General features: G+C 53.8%; 8 protein-coding genes across 8 annotated transcripts; 4 read left to right on the plus strand and 4 right to left on the minus strand.

The window, feature by feature from the left end:
• Positions 1–311: 311 nt before the first annotated feature.
• Z520_02311 (uncharacterized protein) lies at positions 312–1,549 on the plus strand (the record flags this gene model as incomplete). Its single annotated transcript, XM_016772825.1, has 2 exons — positions 312–494; positions 644–1,549. 2 exons carry the CDS (start codon positions 312–314, stop codon positions 1,547–1,549), a joined length of 1,089 nt encoding a protein of 362 aa, XP_016636295.1.
• A 236-nt stretch (positions 1,550–1,785) lies between these two features.
• Z520_02312 (uncharacterized protein) lies at positions 1,786–3,900 on the minus strand (the record flags this gene model as incomplete). Its single annotated transcript, XM_016772826.1, has 1 exon — positions 1,786–3,900. The coding sequence occupies one exon, from the start codon at positions 3,898–3,900 to the stop codon at positions 1,786–1,788; it is 2,115 nt and encodes a 704-aa protein (XP_016636296.1).
• Positions 3,901–4,148: 248 nt separating this feature from the next.
• Positions 4,149–5,496, minus strand: Z520_02313 (uncharacterized protein; the record flags this gene model as incomplete). Its single annotated transcript, XM_016772827.1, has 3 exons — positions 4,149–4,722; positions 4,797–5,386; positions 5,446–5,496. The coding sequence occupies 3 exons, from the start codon at positions 5,494–5,496 to the stop codon at positions 4,149–4,151; spliced, it is 1,215 nt and encodes a 404-aa protein (XP_016636297.1).
• Positions 5,497–6,062: 566 nt separating this feature from the next.
• Positions 6,063–6,901, plus strand: Z520_02314 (uncharacterized protein; the record flags this gene model as incomplete). The annotated part of the gene is made up of 3 exons (XM_016772828.1): positions 6,063–6,188; positions 6,343–6,681; positions 6,749–6,901. The coding sequence occupies 3 exons, from the start codon at positions 6,063–6,065 to the stop codon at positions 6,899–6,901; spliced, it is 618 nt and encodes a 205-aa protein (XP_016636298.1).
• A 746-nt stretch (positions 6,902–7,647) lies between these two features.
• Positions 7,648–8,847, minus strand: Z520_02315 (uncharacterized protein; the record flags this gene model as incomplete). Its single annotated transcript, XM_016772829.1, has 1 exon — positions 7,648–8,847. The coding sequence occupies one exon, from the start codon at positions 8,845–8,847 to the stop codon at positions 7,648–7,650; it is 1,200 nt and encodes a 399-aa protein (XP_016636299.1).
• Positions 8,848–10,149: 1,302 nt separating this feature from the next.
• Positions 10,150–11,397, plus strand: Z520_02316 (uncharacterized protein; the record flags this gene model as incomplete). The annotated part of the gene is made up of 4 exons (XM_016772830.1): positions 10,150–10,300; positions 10,361–10,734; positions 10,784–10,862; positions 10,919–11,397. The coding sequence occupies 4 exons, from the start codon at positions 10,150–10,152 to the stop codon at positions 11,395–11,397; spliced, it is 1,083 nt and encodes a 360-aa protein (XP_016636300.1).
• Positions 11,398–13,309: 1,912 nt separating this feature from the next.
• Z520_02317 (uncharacterized protein) lies at positions 13,310–14,560 on the plus strand (the record flags this gene model as incomplete). Its single annotated transcript, XM_016772831.1, has 1 exon — positions 13,310–14,560. One exon carries the CDS (start codon positions 13,310–13,312, stop codon positions 14,558–14,560), a length of 1,251 nt encoding a protein of 416 aa, XP_016636301.1.
• Positions 14,561–15,505: 945 nt separating this feature from the next.
• Z520_02318 (uncharacterized protein) lies at positions 15,506–17,269 on the minus strand (the record flags this gene model as incomplete). The annotated part of the gene is made up of 4 exons (XM_016772832.1): positions 15,506–16,396; positions 16,445–16,528; positions 16,579–16,635; positions 16,694–17,269. The coding sequence occupies 4 exons, from the start codon at positions 17,267–17,269 to the stop codon at positions 15,506–15,508; spliced, it is 1,608 nt and encodes a 535-aa protein (XP_016636302.1).
• Between the last annotated feature and the right edge of the window lie 173 nt (positions 17,270–17,442).

Consider the following 17,442-nt stretch of genomic DNA (forward strand, 5'->3'; position numbering starts at 1 on the left):
CGGTCCGACAAACAATCTCTCTCCTGGGAACGAGAACTGTTTCAAGGAAAAGGCCACACTGAACAGACACTAGGCCAGGACTTGCGTCAGGACCAACGAAGCAAATCCGACACGGAGCACAGCGACGGGCATTGAGCGCCACGGCCGGCACGATCAACACATCTCACACATTCCTTGTCGTCTTAGGAAGCGATTCACACAACAGTATCTTCAGAACCGTACTCTTGCCGATCCCCGTGGCGACAGTTGATATATCGCCCCCCTGAGATCCTACTGCCCACCCGGACATCTCTACCTGACTACCTGCAGCTATGCCGCCACGGAAAAGCGGCGCCTCGACGGTGTCTGCGGCAGAGGCAAATGGCGACGTCTCCACGTTGTCCAATGCCACCGCGAACGCTACGCCTTCGTCTTCTACGCAGCATGCGCATCCGAAACCATCAAGGCAATCGGGAGGCGGATCGGGGAGGCAGGATGATGGTGTGGGAATAGATGTACGTTTTCGTCTCTGACCTTCCAGCATTCCCGGACCGACAGCGAAAGTTGCCTGGGATCGTGGAAACACACCCGCAACTTCTCCGGATTGCGCACCGAAAAACAGCAGCATTGTCATACTGACGGGTTATTGTCTACTGACCGACAGGACCTCCTGCTCCCCCGCTCCCTCATATCCCGTCTCTCCCGCGGTGTCCTCCCTCCCAACACCTCCCTCCAGAAGGATGCCCTTCTCGCTCTAACCCGCTCCGCCACCGTCTTCATCTCCTACCTCGCCCACCACGCGAACGAACAATCACAACTCCGGCATAAGAAAACACTCGGCGTGCAGGATGTCATGGTCGCGTTGAAGGAGATTGAGTTTGGAAACGTGATGGAACTCGGTGCGGTCGGGGAGGACGGGAGGACTGGTGGGAGGCTGGAACGGGAGGTGGAGGTGTATGAGGAGATTATAGGGAGGAAAAGAAGGGGGTATAGAGAGAAGGTCAAGGCCAGGGAGTCTGGTGGTGGTGGCGGCGCAGAGGGAGACGCCGAAATTGAAGACAGGGGAGAGCCGAGTAACAAGAAGATCAGGCGCATGAGCGCTGAGGAAGAGGAGGATGAAGAGGAGAGGATGCTGGAGCAGCAGCTCAACGGGACATCGGGTCAAGAAGTTCCATCATCTGCCGAGAAAGGGAAAGCCAAGAGGAAAAGTCAGGATCATGGAGGGATTTCGGTGGTTGTGCGGAACGGCAAGGGCAAAGGGACCTCGAAGCCTGATTCGACTGCTCGAGAGGAAGTTGGACACGAAGATGTCGAGGACCTCGAAGCAGACGACGGCGCCGATGACGAGGAGCAGGATGAAGATGAAGAAGAGGACGAGCAAGAAGAAGATGACCAAGACGAAGACGACGATGATGAACAGGACGATGAGGGCGGTGGTGACGACGACGACGAGGATGATGACGGGACCGACGTCGATGACTCCAGACAAGCAAACGGCCGTGGGACGGGAAGGGTTGGACTGCTACCGGACGGAAATGTCGAGATTGGAAGCGAGGACGAGAGTGATTGACCGACCGAGAACGCCAACTTCGCGTCCGCTATAATCTGTCTGTCTGTCTCTATTGTTATCCTCCATATCATGACAAACTGGTTGCAAAGATTCAATGGCTAGTGAAATGTGCATTGACCAACTTCCCGATGGACAACCGTCTTTCTGCTTCTCGTTTCGTCGCGCTCTGCTACCCTAGACCATCTGACCCGTCTATCTACCTGAGGTGCATTACAGGAGTCGCAGGATTTATCAATTTAGACAACCCCAGCCGGGCCAGTGAGGCCGAGAATGCTCCTCCGGCCTTGCCTTATCACACTCAGCGGCGCGAGGACGCTGTAGTTGTACTTGGACCTGTCGCTTCCTGTGTTTGGAGCAGGCGCCGCAGCAGGCGTACACGGCACGTTCCCATCCAGCTCAGACCCGTGTCCAAGACCATGTTGCTGCGCAGGTTCCGCGCGCTCTAGATCCCGAACAACACGGACGCCAGCGCTCTCGAGAGTGGGAGAAGAGGACAACGCATCGTCCCAGATCCAGCGCTCCTCGCCTCTCGGTCCATCCTCGGCCCGTTCGCAGGGCACGTCGTTCTCGAGAATCCTCGTCATGAAGCGCTGGATCGCGAGAATGGCGCGCTCCGCGTCGACGGAGAGCGTTGTGTGTGCGGCGCAGAGGCGGACTCGGGGGGCATGTTTGATTGCGCGGCCGTGGCCGTGAGTTTGGACTGAGATTTGGGGCTGGGGAGAGAGGCGCTGGGCAGTGGGGAGGGGATTTCTGTCCTTCTTCCGCGAGGAGGAGGAGGAGGTCGGTAGAGATGTTGTGTGAACACGGCGCGCCTGCGCTGTTATGACAGGATCGAGACGGAGGGGATTGCGCTGAGGACGCGGTCGAGTAACCGGGTCCACGACCATCATCCACACGTCCTCGTCGTCAGTCTTGTCGGGATCCGCATCTGCCCGGAGGCGGCCGCGGGCGCCCCTGGGAGTAGTTGAGAGGATCGGTAACGCAATGACGCCGCGTTTGCTGGGTGAAGGGATGTCGAAGCCAGTTTGCTGCGTCGTCTGTGCTCGTGGTGGCCTTTCTTGGTTCCCTGCGGTAATGATTCTCTTTGGCCCTGACACTTCCACAGGAGGAGATTGCATGGTGGTGGTTTGGGATTTCTCTTTGGAATCCATTTCCACTTCTGTCTTTGATGACGCAGACAACACCTCTTCAGCGTTGATGTGTACGAAGCTATCGTCATCATCTTCAGCATCAGCGTCAGCCTCGTCATCTCCCTTCCTTGTCGCTCTCAACCGCTCGTCCCCAATACCCTCCTCCTTATCGCTCTCAGCATTCCTCTCCCTCACAAAGTCCAGGACCTTCTTCAGACTCCCCCACCACTGTCCCAGATCACTCTCCAGGTCGAAAATGACCGGCATGGGCGGCTCCGGCCCCCACTTTGCATTCTGGGTCGACGGCGTCTCTTTGACGTAGAAGCTGTCCCCGACACACAAGAGGCGGAGGTCCGAGTCGTACCATGAAAGAGAATCTAGGGTGTGGCCCGGCGTGTGGAGGATTGTCAGCGGTGTCGTGATGCTGGGAGGAGAGGAAGCTGTCGAAGACGAGGACGAGGACGAGATGGTCGGGTGCGTAAAGACAACGCGGGATTTGTCGTCCGCCCACATTCCGACGTCGTATCGTGGGGCCTGGAGGCCGAGTGTGTTGCACAGGCTGTGGTTCTGCAGGTTGGAGTAGGGTGTAATGAACGGTTTGCCGTAGGAGGAAGATAAGACTGTCGTCGGGGGGCGCGCGGACCACCTATCGTTAGACACCAGATCGCGCGGTGCCAGGTCTCTGATATTCTCGAGGTCTATTGCGGTTGAGGTAGGAGGTAATTTCCCGATGCCCATGATATGGTCGTAGTGACAATGGGTGGTCATGACAAGGTAGGGTACCCTTCCTCCCGGGTTGATCGTGTATTCGAGAAACGTGCGTATATTCCAGACCTCAGGTTCAGCACGCTCATTGTTGCACTGGTTCTGCTCGCCATTCTCCTTGCCCACAGAGGATGGATGGGAACTTGTTGAACTCGGCACTTCAGTCCCGCAACCGGTGTCGCTGAGGACAATGACCTTATACCCCTCTGACTCATTCTGGGTAGCAGCTCCCGGTGCCCAACAGACCTTGCTGTGCTTAAGATCGGGATTACTTCTCAGTGTAGCAGACGAGGGGGTACCGCATATCTTTGCGTAGATGTGCGGGAATTCGCCGTACCGATCATGCTCTCGGATCAGGTACGACTTCGAGTTTGTCAGCCCGCTGGTTTCGATCACCTCAATGGTAAAAGGACAAGAAGGCGGTACATGGAAACCCGCCGAAGTTTCTTGGCTCATCGCTTAACAAAGTGAGGTTTTTCTAAATGCTATCAGTTGGACAAGTTGTGAAGTAGTGTGGATGGAGTTGTATATTGGGGGATGTTGAAGCTAATCACGGAAGCCTTTGGTCCGATTGGTGACGGACGAGATCAAGGCGAACCCTATGATGGGTCGAATCGGACAAGATCCCATTGAGCCTCAAAGTCTAGTTGGATAGAGACGAACTCTGGCAGGACTCGCACGGTGTGAGGGAGATCCCTAGACGTTTAGTCTTGATCCATCCTGTCGCCTGCCACATCCTCATCTCCCCTCGCCATTTTGTCTTCGACGTCCTTCTTGATTCCCGCCAGGAAAGCCTCCATGGCCTCCCCTCCACCCATAGGCACCCCGCCATGCCTGAGATACCCACCGTTTCGAACCGGAATTTTGAAAGTCTCACTAACTATAGGCAGGCCACCTTCTCTCAGTGCAATCGTCAGACTGGCCAGGCTTTGTGCAAACTGCGGCGAGTGCAACACTTTGCGCAACATGGTCTTTTTAGCTTTGGTCAATGCCTGCTTTGCCGCATCTTGTTCCTCAGGAGTTGAATTGGGATTTTGCAAGGCGGACGTGTCAACCGAAGCCTGCACCATGTCCGCCAGTTGAGGAGGTAGTCGTTCAAATAACCGATCCAGTAGCTTGTCATCGGCTGATTCGAGTATTGGTAACGTTGACGACGGGGTCAGCAGGTCTCCGAGGCTTGCGAACAGTTTGTCCTCGGGAGCTTGTCGTTGATTGCGTTGTTCCATGGCTTGAAGAAAATTCCGAACCAAGGCGCTAGCATCTGGCCTACCAGCCGCCCTGGATGTGGCGAGTCAGACAGATGACTTCGCAGCAGAAGGACAAACCGCACGACATGGGGCGCAAGTACCTACGCTCGTCCGCCGTCCGCCCCGCCCTCGCGTGACTCTTCGCCTTCCTCCCGAAAGTCGCCGCCCGTGGCATCCGGACCAGCTCCGGGACCGCCTTGTGAAGGGCGACGGTCGGGGTTGTGATCTGTCCCTTCTACATCCTCCATCGGCTCCGGCCCGTCGTCGTCTGGGGAGTTTTCATCCGGAGGCAGACTAGCCATTTGTTCTTGGACATCGACCTCTTCGCCCTGAAGGAGATTGTTCACGATCTGGCCCAGCTTCAGATCTCGAGCGGAGAACCATGACGGGTCGCCTTGGGGATGCTGGCTGCGGGATTGGAGCCAGAAGAGGTGTCTCTGAGAGCTGGAGGTGAATTTGAGGACGTAGATTCTCCCGTTCGTGGGCGTCTTTTGGGGTGAAGGATTCTCCGCGCTGGTAGGCTGGTAGGGTGTGAACGATCCGTCCATTGGCACCATAAGCAAGTCCAACTGCGCTTCGTCCAACGACGCACTCCTCGGTCGCCAGCATAAGTGGAGGATTTCATCTGCGTCTGCGTAGAGGTAGAGGTATCCCGGGGTTGGAAGAGGTTTCGCTCGTGGAGGCGAGGTGCTCGTCTGATGGGATAACCTTTAGCAGATCGGAGAAGAAAGGCATGAGAGACCTCGACACTTACATCAAGCTCACAGAGCCCTGCCTTGAACGTTAAGATGGGTGAAACCGACATGGTAGGGAATAATGAAAGGCAAGCAAAAACGGCGATAGCTCAATTCGGGAAAAGAGAGCAGTAGGGAGGTGAAGGTGATGTTTTGAAACTCAGAAATGCTTTTAAACGCCAAGGTCCAGATGTTGGAGAGGTGTTTGCAAGGGTATGGCAATTTGGATAGAGGACGACAGCATTTGAAGCCTGGCGGGCCTGGCAAGCGTGGTCATACTACTACGAGGTACTAGGGTGAGCCTAATGTACCGACTCCACGCAACGAGCGCAGGTACCGTATAGGGTGAAGCATTCGCCTCCGAAAAGCACAGAGCTCTTGGCAAGGTCTGCCACGACTGAGTCACCCAGTCACGTGGCCTGCACCAAAACCCCCCCAATTGCGAATTTCCATGGCGCACCCCCAAGATCGGGAACGTGCGACCCACGCCAAGAAATGAAAGCGCACACTTTCCCGATTCTGCGCTTGATATCGCACTCTCCCACCACACAATCCGGCGAACAACAACAACCACGACGAAACATTCATTCTCGCATCTCCAGCCCGCGTGGTCAAGGTTGAAGGTCAGAAGGTCAAAATGTCTTCTACGGAGGCCAACCCAGCCGTCGTCAAGAAGTTCGGTTCGGGCGAGCGATCTGTGCCCCATCACTCGCAGAAGGCCAGAAAGTGGTATCCCGCCTACGACGAGCCTCAACGCAGGAAGGTAAGTCATTCCAAAAATTTGAGAACTCTCCCTCAGAGTACTGTCCCTTCACTTTCCTTTCAATCCAAGATCCGGGCAACTTCTAGGAGCTGGCAGGCTTGTGTTGGTTACGACTCTTTGTACCGTTGACTGACACTGGAATGAACGAAACCAGGCCCGCAAGACGCTTCACCCAGCCAAACCTCGAGCAGCGCTCCAGCCCGGCGCGGTCCTGATCCTCCTCGCAGGCCGATTCCGCGGCAAGCGAGTCATTCTCCTCAAGACCCTCAAGGAAGGCGCCCTCCTCGTCACGGGTCCCTTCAAGATCAACGGCGTGCCTCTCCGACGAGTCAACTCCAGATACGTCATTGCCACATCCACAAAGGTCGACATCAGCGGACTGGACCAGTCGACGCTGGACAAGATCGCCAGCCCCGAGTACTTTGCGCGGGAGAAGAAGAGCAGGAAGCAGAAGGGTGAGGAGGCTTTTTTGAAACAAGGCGAGAAGCCCGAGGTAAGGAAACCGCGCCCGGTCACTTGTGTCTATTACTGGAAGGCTGACAATCGTCCGCTCTATGCAGAAGAAGGCCCCCGCATCCCAACGCGCAGCCGACCAAAAGACCATCGACAAGCCCATACTTTCCGCCATCAAGAACGAAGAGTTCCTCGCGAGCTACCTCAAGTCCAGCTTCAGCCTGAGACACGGCCAGAAGCCCCATGAGATGGCCTTCTAATCTGACCGCAAACCGAGTTCCATTCCGACTTGGGAGCGGGAGCGGGTGCAGGACCAGGAGCCGAAAAGTGGTGTTTACAGTTGAGGGGGGAGGTTGCTTGCTTCGCTCGGGCTTGCAGCCGAGAAAACCCAACAGAATGGCAGTGGCAGTGGATTCTGGCGGGGCAACTGAACTGAGATAGAAATACCGAGCGAGATTCGGGGGGCGTTATGATGATGTGTGTATGCCTTGCTTGCACCACCCACCACTACCGACTCCAAGGCGGGGGATATTTTCATGCATGCAGCTAGGTCATTACTTCTTTCCCACACGAGAAGGAAGAAAAGGACCTCCAAAAAAAAGAATTACCAAAGCTGTGATAAGTGGGATAAGGCGATTTTGATCCACGATGTTGCGATCCACCAGGCAAAAAAGAAAACCAACAACAACAATGATGCAAATCATGGCCGATAATGGACATTTCTCATTGTCGCGACCCCCAAAGAGCCCAAATGCAGAGACATATTGTCCAAGCATCCCATTGTATCCTGCAGCTCGAAAAGCTAGATTTCCGCATCCGTCTAATTCACATAAATCGAACGCAGCAGTAGAATCATGACCCATGACTGCTCCATTGAAAGCGCTTGCTAATGGAGTAATTCCTCCCCCCCCCCCCCCCCCCCCCCAAATCGAGCGAAACAGAACAGAAGTCCCCAAAAGTGTAAGGTATATCGTTCCCTCTAAGATCATCACCCAGAACTTCGACTTCAATCCTCGCTTCGGTTCCTTGTCCTTCTGCGCACACCTCCCTTCGCTTCACCTATCTTCCCGTTAACCCTCTTCTTAGCCCTATCCTTCATCTTCTCCATCCTTTCCGGCACGTCATGCTTGTCTGCTTCGGCGACGACATCGTCAATGACGTCGGCCCCGACAGACGTACCCATAATCCAATCGCACAGTCCCCAGGGACCGAAGTTGCCCTCCCCACCGCACAATAAGTGGTGGTCGGTCCGACGGGCCATTCCCCCAAGAATGAAGTTTGTGGGCATGGTGGAGTATCCACTGTATGCGAATGTCTCCTCGAGCGAAATGAGGGTGAGGTAGAATATATAGGTCAGGAGGTGGAACCGGAAGAGCACCGCAGGGATATAAGTCGGCAAGAAAGAGCGGACGAGATAGGCGGCTGGATGGTCGTAAGTGGCGCTGAGCGGGAAAGGCGTGGATATACCGGCCAGGGCATGGTACCAATCTCCATGCGCCCGGCTCAGGGAGTTGTTCTGGTGCCATTCGTGCAGCATATATCTGTGCAAGACGTATGCAATGGTCTCACGGAGGAGATAACCCTTTGCGAGATCCTTGAGGATCCCCCAAGGCAAGGGCAGCGCGGTTGTCACGCGCAGAGCAGAGCGCCATACAAGGACGCGTGTGAAGAGGAGTTCCACCAGGGCTTGAATCACGACGCCCATGAGAATGTTGAATATTGACCAGCCCACCATGCGCAACAAAGCCAGTGTCCTTTTTCGATTGGCGTTCTTGAATGGCAGCGCGGAGTCGCCCAGTGCTTTGAGGTTCTCGGCCGCAGAAGGAACGAGCACGTCAAAGCCCAAGAAGAATAGTGAAGGGGCGATGTAGAACAGGACGCGCACCGCCAGGGTCGCGACGATCTCAACCCGAAGCGGAGGGTGTGAGAGGACCAGAGTCGACCAGGTCAGGTAAAAGAATAGGAGATTGAGGGATGTGGACCACGAGGACATGGTCGGTATAAGCAGGAAAGAAAGCATGGGCAGTCCGATGACCGCGTCCATCATGGTGCGCAGGGTGGTGTATGTCGACGAGAAGGGAGAGATTGCATAGTTGTAGAGAGTCTGGGAGTATGTAGGCGGCGGAGGGCAGGAGATCGCATTGGGGAGGTACGAGGCCCATGATTGAGGCAGGTAGCAGGCTGGGTTATAGGTTGAGGACACCATTGAGGGCGAGGTCGGTTGAGGTTGGAAAACTTTACGCGTTATCGAGTTTGTGTCATCGAGTAGAACCACATAGGCAGAGTTGACGGCTGTCCAGAGTGCTGAAGATGGAATTGCAGCGCAGCGCAGCGCAATGGCTGGCAGGGAAACAACAAAGGATAGCGAAAAGCGTGCTGGTGTGTGCAGGGAACAATTCTGACGTCATAGAGAGCTAGCACGCACGTGACTCTGGGGTATCCCACTTGCCCAGCCACACAACAGACAGCCACACCAGCCTCTCTCTCTCTCTCTCTTCGGCGCTACCAATACCATAGGCATCCTTAATCATTCCCGCCTTTCACATGCGCTACCATATTACCATATCTGACCTCCATCCGCCGGATCTACGAGGCAGCCCCCCAAGCTTTGTCATGACTCATGAGAGAGTCGCGCCGTTGGTGAGCGGCCACCCCTGGCACATGGGGTAAAATCAATCAACCCCACGTCCACTTCAGCGTCCCAAAGTGCTTGCATATGTCAATTTGTATTATCTGGCACCAATCTCCTTGCACATGTCTCATCCTTCCTCGTTCTTTCTCGACGTGAGATCGGGCCTTCAAGTCGCCGAAAGAAGAGCCTTTGGATCTGTCACCTAGAACTTCTGTCGTGCCCAATCCGGCAGGAGGATCCAGCCACAACCTGTTTCAAGATGTCTTGCTGCTTAGCTTTATATTGACAGCGTTCTGATTCTGGGGTTTCTCCTCGGTCAGCGCCCTCACTGGCCGGATCAAGTCTGTCACAGCCCTTGCAAAGCAATAGTCGAGCTTTGACAGAAACCTTATACTCGACCCCTGAGTCAAGTTAGCTCGACCGATGACAGGTGTCACAAAGCACCCTGGTAACCCCCCGGGGTGCTGTGCAATTCAAGAGGGGCTCTGGTGATGATCCAGATGCGGGGTCCCATAGTGCAGAGTGACCAGAGCGGAGCAAGCAAATAGGGAATCAGGGGCTCTGAGAGAGGCGAGCATCCAACGGCACACCAGCTCTTCTGTTCCGACGGCTCTCGCTATGGAAAGACAGTTGATGCTACCCTTGCTGTTCAATGACGCCACCCCCTCATATGCGGAATTGCCTCCCAAAGTGTTGTGTAACTTGATGGCGTCGCTGTTCGCTGACAATTAGGCCCGTCCACTTGTGGGAGCAAAAGTAGTTTCTGGCTATCAGTACAAGGCAAAGGCCCTCTCTGTCGCATAAAAGGCCAATTGTCCCAACAAGAGCAGTAGTGTCCCTTACGACAACGTGCCAGTTTTTGTATCTATCTGCACAATGGCCGACACCAGCATCCCCAAGACACAGACAGCTGCAATAGTCCAGAAGCAGGGCGGGCCGGTCGAGTTCGATGACAGCTATCCAGTCACGTTACCGGGGAAAGACGAGATCCTGGTCAAGGTCTTGTATACTGGGGTCTGCCAAAGTGGTTGGTCACACGAATCCTCTCTCGGCCCTGACGAGCTTAAAGCTTATTGTTATTGCACAGATCTCCATACTAAAGCTGGGACTGCTACTGGAGCCGACGGCCTTCCTATCACGAACATAAAGCTGCCTCACGTGGGTGGACATGAAGGAGTCGGACGTGTGGTCGCATTTGGTCCGAATTTGTCTCCGAACGACAGACTCCAGCTGGGGACATTGGTGGGCATCCGCTTTGCTTCTCGTGTGTGCCACGAGTGTGAGTACTGTGTCTCTGGCCGAGATCAGCATTGCACCAACGCAACGAATCATCTGCACCATGAAGACGGCAGTTTCCAGCAATACTGTGTGCTCGATACAAAGTATTTGACCGAGTTGCCCCAGGACATTGATCCAAAGGTCGTTGGACCTGCTCTTTGTGCTGGGGTAACTGCATACAAGGTGAATTCTGTCCGTTTCCCACAACACGCAGAAATGCTGATTGTATGAGGCTGTCAAAAATGCAAATCTGAAACAAGGGGAATGGCTCACGGTCATTGGAGCGGGTGGCGGGTTAGGCCACTTTGCAGGTACGACCGTCTCTGCTCCTCGCGCACATAGAGAGCCAGCTGACAGCCGGCAACAGTGCAGTATGGCCTTGCACTAGGCGCAAAAGTACTCGGAGTCGATGCAGGGACTGAGAAGCAGCAATTTGTGGAGTCGCTCGGGGCACACTATGTCGACTTCTCCAAGAGCAAGGACCTTCCAAAGGACATCGCGAACATCACTGGAGGGGGCTCACATGCGGTTGTCGTCACAAGTGGCCACCCTCTAGCCTTCAGAGGGCTGGCTGATATGATCAGGATTGGTGGATCTTTATGCATGGTGGGCATACCTCCTGGCGACGTGCGCCTGGACACGCCGGTGGCTACCATCGTCATCCGAGGACTCAAAATCCAGGGCAATCTGGTAGGTTCGTTGAAAGAAACACTCGAGGCTGTGGAATTTGTTCGAAGTGGAAAAGTCAACCCGCATGTCAAAGTGCGACCTTTCCGCGACCTGCCCGAAGTGTATCAGCTATTGGAAAAAGGAGATGTACCTGGCCGGATCGTGCTGGAGCTCTAGAGCCGAGCAGTACACCACCATCAAAGCAGGTCATGAAAGGGCTGGAAACATTGTGGAGCCCGTTTGTCGAGGTCAAAGGCAACTCGTTGTAAAGGGTGGGTGGAGACACAGCTTGACAGCGATGCCTCTCTGTTCGCAGGCAGTTCGCATAGAGATCTCCTGCCAATCCATAATCTGCAAGCCGGAATGCAATATACAGGTCGTGACCCAGAAAGTCGAACACATCTTCATTCCAGCATCAATTGTGGGTGCAAGCGATGCCAGCCACCAGTACTCGGTACACCGAGAGACAGCTCAAGGAATATCCCAGGACATGGTGATGTCAAGGATGCACGACATCAAGTCTCTAGTAGATGTCAACTTCGTGTCTGAGGAACTCCGTCCAATAAATGATAACGCCGCCACATACCAATCTCAATGCTGGAGGTGGGGACGTCAAGTCTTTGACCAGCATTGGTTGTGGCTGGCTGGGTTCCTGCAGCATGGTCAGTGCGCCTACATTGCCTGCACTTGGCATTCATTCCACAGTCGGCCATCTTGACCTGGTTTGGCTGTTGTGGCAGTTGAGCACATACCAAAACTTGGGAGAAATTGAACATGCCGCAGACCTGAAACGCCAACACCCCCTTCCACAACCCCGGGTTGGTATCGATGTTGGCTGGAACAAAATGAAGCCAGAAAGCCCTCTCCAACTCATCCAAAATCCCTCCTGAAATCGAACATGTCAAAATGCAGGCTGGAGCACGTATTTTTGCCATCGCTATGTGCAGCAGCCTTCAACTTGGAAAAAAGAACTCCTAATGGCAAGGTCTCCAGAACTTCGACGCTCACTGACAGGTTTGCATTTGACGTGAACCCCGCTCTGGTATGCAGCATCTGTCAGTTGAAACAAGGATGTCCTGGTACTCGACTGGCGCCCATTTCTCCACGGTGGATTCAGTTTGACGGCTTGACAGGCTGCAAGGCGGCTCATGGGACGCAAGCACTTTAAGTGATAGTACAATCGATAACAATGCGGTTTTGCATTATCTTACTGTCGAGCATCATGCAAGGCTGGCGTAAACAATATGTGCATGGGCATAACCAGCCTGCTGAATCTTAACCTCCGGGGAAATAGAGGCGCACGAATCGGAAAGCTCTGGTATCATCTGTGTTGCTCGCATAGATCTGTGGTCTGGAGCCAGTCAATCCCCTTCGCGCGTAGGAAACCTTCGTTTCTAGACTTCCCGTATTTGGCGCCCGTTGCGCGTGTGAAGGTGGCTAGGCTTGCTAGATTGGTTCAACCTCCATTCAAGCACAAGAATCTGGCAAGACCGATCGTGTACCCCTGTGCCGATCATAGGAGGTTGTCACCGTCTGTTTGATCTGTGCTCCAAGCTCAGAGATCGGTCGAACAAGGGCCCCTTGCCGCTCTGCGAACCTTAGAGCCCGATCGTATAGAGGCCTTCCAAGTTAGGATCTCTGGTGTCTCAATGGTCCCTCTTTCAGGAATTTGGAGCGACAAATCTGGCCTCGACTAAGTGAAACTCCCACACCCCCGGTGGCCTAAGCTCGTCAATCCATGCAGGCTGGAGTGGAGTCGCCACACTTCGCAAACCATTCGGTGGGAAACACATACTTTCGCCTTGCATTCTGTTCGAGACATACGCGCACTGTGTGTCGACGTCAAGCAGGACGCTGATGCCCATTTATTCCCTCGCTCCTCCAGCATTTTCGCATCCCTTCTCAACATCACTTCCGTTGTGTTGAGCGCCGATGAGATTCCGCAAACAATTGCCGACAATGTCCCTTGATTGCCGAGAAGAAATCGGTTCGTAACACCTTGAGATCCTCATACCGTGAAAGAACAGCATGCTAACTCTCGTGTCCAGTCTATCAGCCGCATTTGAAGGTTGAAGAAAGCCGTTTCGAAATGTTGCCCCAGCTGGATCATCCAGAATTTGACGAAGATACCTCGCTGGAACTTGTGGGAGAATGTCCCTCGCTCTCATCCAGTTTCTTTTCTTCCGATGCAGCCAGCATAGGCTCTGGTGGCTTACGTCGGCCGTCGCTCGCATCTTCTTCCACTTACTCGGCCTCCCCCGAGGCATTCTGGACTCCATCGGCAGCAACGGCAAGCCCCATCACCCCGATGATGGTCGAGCCCAGCACACACTTGACTTCGAAACAATACGTAAAACCCACGGCTTACCTTAACGGAAGTCACCATATCTTCCACCATGCGCAAGATGAAGAGCGCAGTCCTCACAGATCTCTGTGGGAGACAACGGGCTATTCTGGTCTGTCAATGCTCGGTGGTACTCATGAGTTGCTCCTGGCGGAGGCTGGCCGTCCACTGTACCGTCCAGACATACAAGGCCTGAGCCACGGAAACACAAATCCAGCGTTGACGAAAGCGATGTTTGCTGGACCCTCGGGAACCGGTGCAGGGGCAATGATGACAGCAACGGACGACGATCTGCTTCCATGGAGCTCTGCAGCCGTCCATCCTCCTGCAGAGACGATAGAACCAAGCATTGCCTTTCACGCAAACTTGGCAAGTTCTCCAAATTACAAGGTTGAACCATCGACGCCGTTGAAGCTGCACATACCTCCATCCGCAATCTTGAGCAGTAGTCCTTTATCGGTAATATCCCCACAAATGCTGCCATCGCAGCATGACTTGGAGGAGTTACCATATGGGTCACTGCAGCATGCGGTCAGTCCAGCAAAAAAACAACGGAAAAACACTGACCGGCTTCATCGGCGCCCTTATGAGCGAAAGCGTCCTGTTGGTTCATCATCTAAACCCAAAATAACACCAGTTAAGTCGGGTATGAACTGCGATCTGCTCATCCCACAAAATGAATTTGCCTGCACCTACCCCGGGTGTATCGACAAACACACCGGAAAACAGAAGCGATTCAAGAGGCAGGAGCACAAGAAGCGTCATGAGAAGACTGTACATGAAGAGTCTTTGCACCCAAAATATAAATGTTGGGTCCCGCAATGCCACAAAGCATTCTCGAGAACAGACAACCTGAAAAGTCATCTGAGAAACACTCACTCCAAAAGACCTGGAGTTCGAGGAAATCGATATGTTGCCACACTGGACAAGAACAGCGAGTTCTATGATCCAGATTGGGTGGGCGAGCTCGATAAAAACGGATATCCGATCCATTGACCTCGCTCTTGGCTGCTAGACTCATGTCTGTCAGGCACTTCGATGTGCCGCAGGAGGGTGACGGCACTTTGGAAAAGGACAAACCGGACTGATGCAGTTGTGCAGACCATTCCGTTCCTGTTTGTGGTTTAGTATTCAGTGATGTGTGATTGAAAATATGCTCTTGAATGTGACAATAGGTGAGAAGCTTGCGTTGCCATGGAAAAGTTGGGATATCATAGTTCTCGAAGTCGGCATTGCGGGTGGGCACTTGTACGAGTACTGGAAAGGAAAAAGGCATTGCATGGTAGGCTGTTTGACTTGAACGCGGCATTCGGGCTTAGCAGAAGGCAGCTGTCTCTGCCCGAGAACAACCTGTAAAATAGCAGACATCGATCCAAGAAAGCAATCAGAATCAATGACAGAGGATGCAAAGGAATCCTGGCCCAAGAAATGCGCATTGACAAAGTTTTGGCAAGAAATGTTGAAGCTGAAAGTGAGACGAAGAACGCGAGGTTCGTGGGTTCCAATTGCAAGACTTTCGAAATGGAAGTTGACTGTGAGGCGCGCCAAGCCTTTTTCGTGTCTCAGTCGCGTTTGCTGCCACTGCAGGGGCACCAAGACCCAAAGGGAAGAAGAGTGAGAGGTGCTTGTATCAGCGAACCAAGATGTGCGTACCTAGGTAGACATCGCCATTGCATGCAGCGAGGTTGGGTACACAAGACTACAATCTCGGCTATCGACAGAGTGAAAAGTGCACAAAGCACATACCAAGTACACTTTCGGTAAATGGATTTCATCACGCGTCATCACCTTGACCTCCTCTTGCTCGTGCCTGAAGAGAATACACTGTGTTGGCCCACCTCAGATACTCTGTACAGCGCTGCGCTCAGCTACCAATATGAGCTCCAACCCCTCTTGTTACATGTCATTTGGCAAAACCGGCTCCTTGTGTACTCGCATGTACTACAGACAGTGCCGCTTGTACCCCTTTTGCCAACGTCGGGTAGTGGTCTCAGACCAAGCACTAGAGAAGACTCTGGAGAGTTTCTCGCAACCGCCCATGGGTGGACGCGTCTCAGAGTCGCTGTCTTGTTCTTGAACCATAGCTTCTCTTTCAAGATGTGACCGGATGGAAGTTTGACCTTGCAGCGATGCGAATGAGACGTCTGAAATGGTTGGATTCGAGTTCTTTAGCTCAGAACGAAGGAAAAACCTCTGTTTGTACTCAGCTGCCTCGTCGAGTGATGAGATTCCAGCAAATTCTGTCGGTTCAATCCTCTTGGGGACAAAGAGCGGCACCTTGTTGTAACCGGGCAACTCCCCCAGACCGATTTCGACCTCCGGAGACAGGCTCAAAGATAAACTCGCACGACCATCTTGGCTGCTGCGAACGGAGGCCCCTTTGGACACAGGCCGCACTGTAGAGGACGCTGAGGGGCGCTTCTTCGTATCATGGCCACTCCAAATGAATTCAGAACACGAGCTGGGCACGTCCATGTACACAACAGGTCTCCGTGGAGGGACTATGGTGGCGCTTACTGATGATATTGATCCTGCATGAGTGACAGGCCGAGAGGTCGATTGCGATGTCCGGCCGATACTGGGAGCAGAGTTGTGCCTGGCCGATCCACCAGACAAGCTCGGTCGACTGACTCTTCGGTTTCCAAAGGCGTGACTGCGCATCTCTTCCACGCTCCCAACGGAGGAGGCCCTCGTGACAGCTTGACGAGAGAATGCCTTCAATGAGCGTGGACCATGCAGCAAGAGGTCTTCGGCATTATGAATCGAGTTGACCGTCGAGGTGGAGGCAGCGTAAACATAGGTGGGAGGCTGCGTGAAGTGACGAGGTAGACGCTACATCAGTCAGTGAAAGCGACTTGCAAGAGGGTGGGCAGATGGAACCTCGGGGTTTCCAGAACACGAAGACGGTAGAGTACGGTCTTTAATTGTAGCTTCATGAAGATCTTTGCGGATAAGAGAGGATATCTCGAAACGTGGTTAGGTGAAACCTTTGGCTCTGACGATCATAGTCGTACCTTTGCCATCTCTTCCTGACGTGACTCTGACTCCTTGGGATTGCAATCGTAATCCATCTACTCCGCAAAAGTCAGCAAAAGCCGGCGTTTTGATTTTGTTGGCGTGGTGGCATACCAAGGCTGCGTTGGACCCGCCCTCGTCACAGCCTTCCACGTTTGACAATGTGCAGGTGGTCTGGACACAAAGTTCTGTTGGGAGGTCTAATTGTGGTAGCGAAGGCCCTGGAACGGGTTGTGCATGACTTGTTGGATGTGCCAATGTCTCAAGCGATCCTCGCTCTTTGCGTGCAAACAGACCAGTTGGAATTTTCCTCAGCCTCTTTGTCATTTTCTTGAGTCGGTCATTATTTTCTCCCCACATGCCACCAAATCCCATCTTCATGGCAAGCTTGCGAGATCGTGCCTCTTTTCGACTACTCTCTCTGGGCATATTTGTCAAGATGGCCTGGTCATCGAGGGACAGCCTTGTGGAGGTAATTTCGTCAATCGAAAGCTCGGGGTTGCTGGTCTCGGTGGCAGTAGTAGTGCGAAGGACTCGTGGCCACAATTTCTCGGGTATTTCATCGAGAGGAGTGCTAGGGATGCTGCTTGTCCTGGAAGTGGTCGAGGCTCTGGTAGACAAGACTGGCCGGACCAGAGGAGGCGAACAGGTGTTTGTTGCCATCGTCCTCAAAGGCGACGCAGACGCCATTCTTTTCGTCGGAGGACCTTTGCCCTTGCCTACATTTCCACTCGGTGATATACAGCGGGTTCCCACGAAGGACGAAGGAGGAATTCGTGGACTTCGTTCGTGCATCCTGGGACCAGAAAAAGCGGAGTGGCTCTCCATGAGGAGAATTGCTGAATCACCGGGTAGGCAGGCTC

This window comes from Fonsecaea multimorphosa (assembly GCF_000836435.1).
Source record: "Fonsecaea multimorphosa CBS 102226 unplaced genomic scaffold supercont1.3, whole genome shotgun sequence".
In the NCBI taxonomy this organism is placed as follows: Eukaryota; Fungi; Ascomycota; class Eurotiomycetes; order Chaetothyriales; family Herpotrichiellaceae; genus Fonsecaea; species Fonsecaea multimorphosa.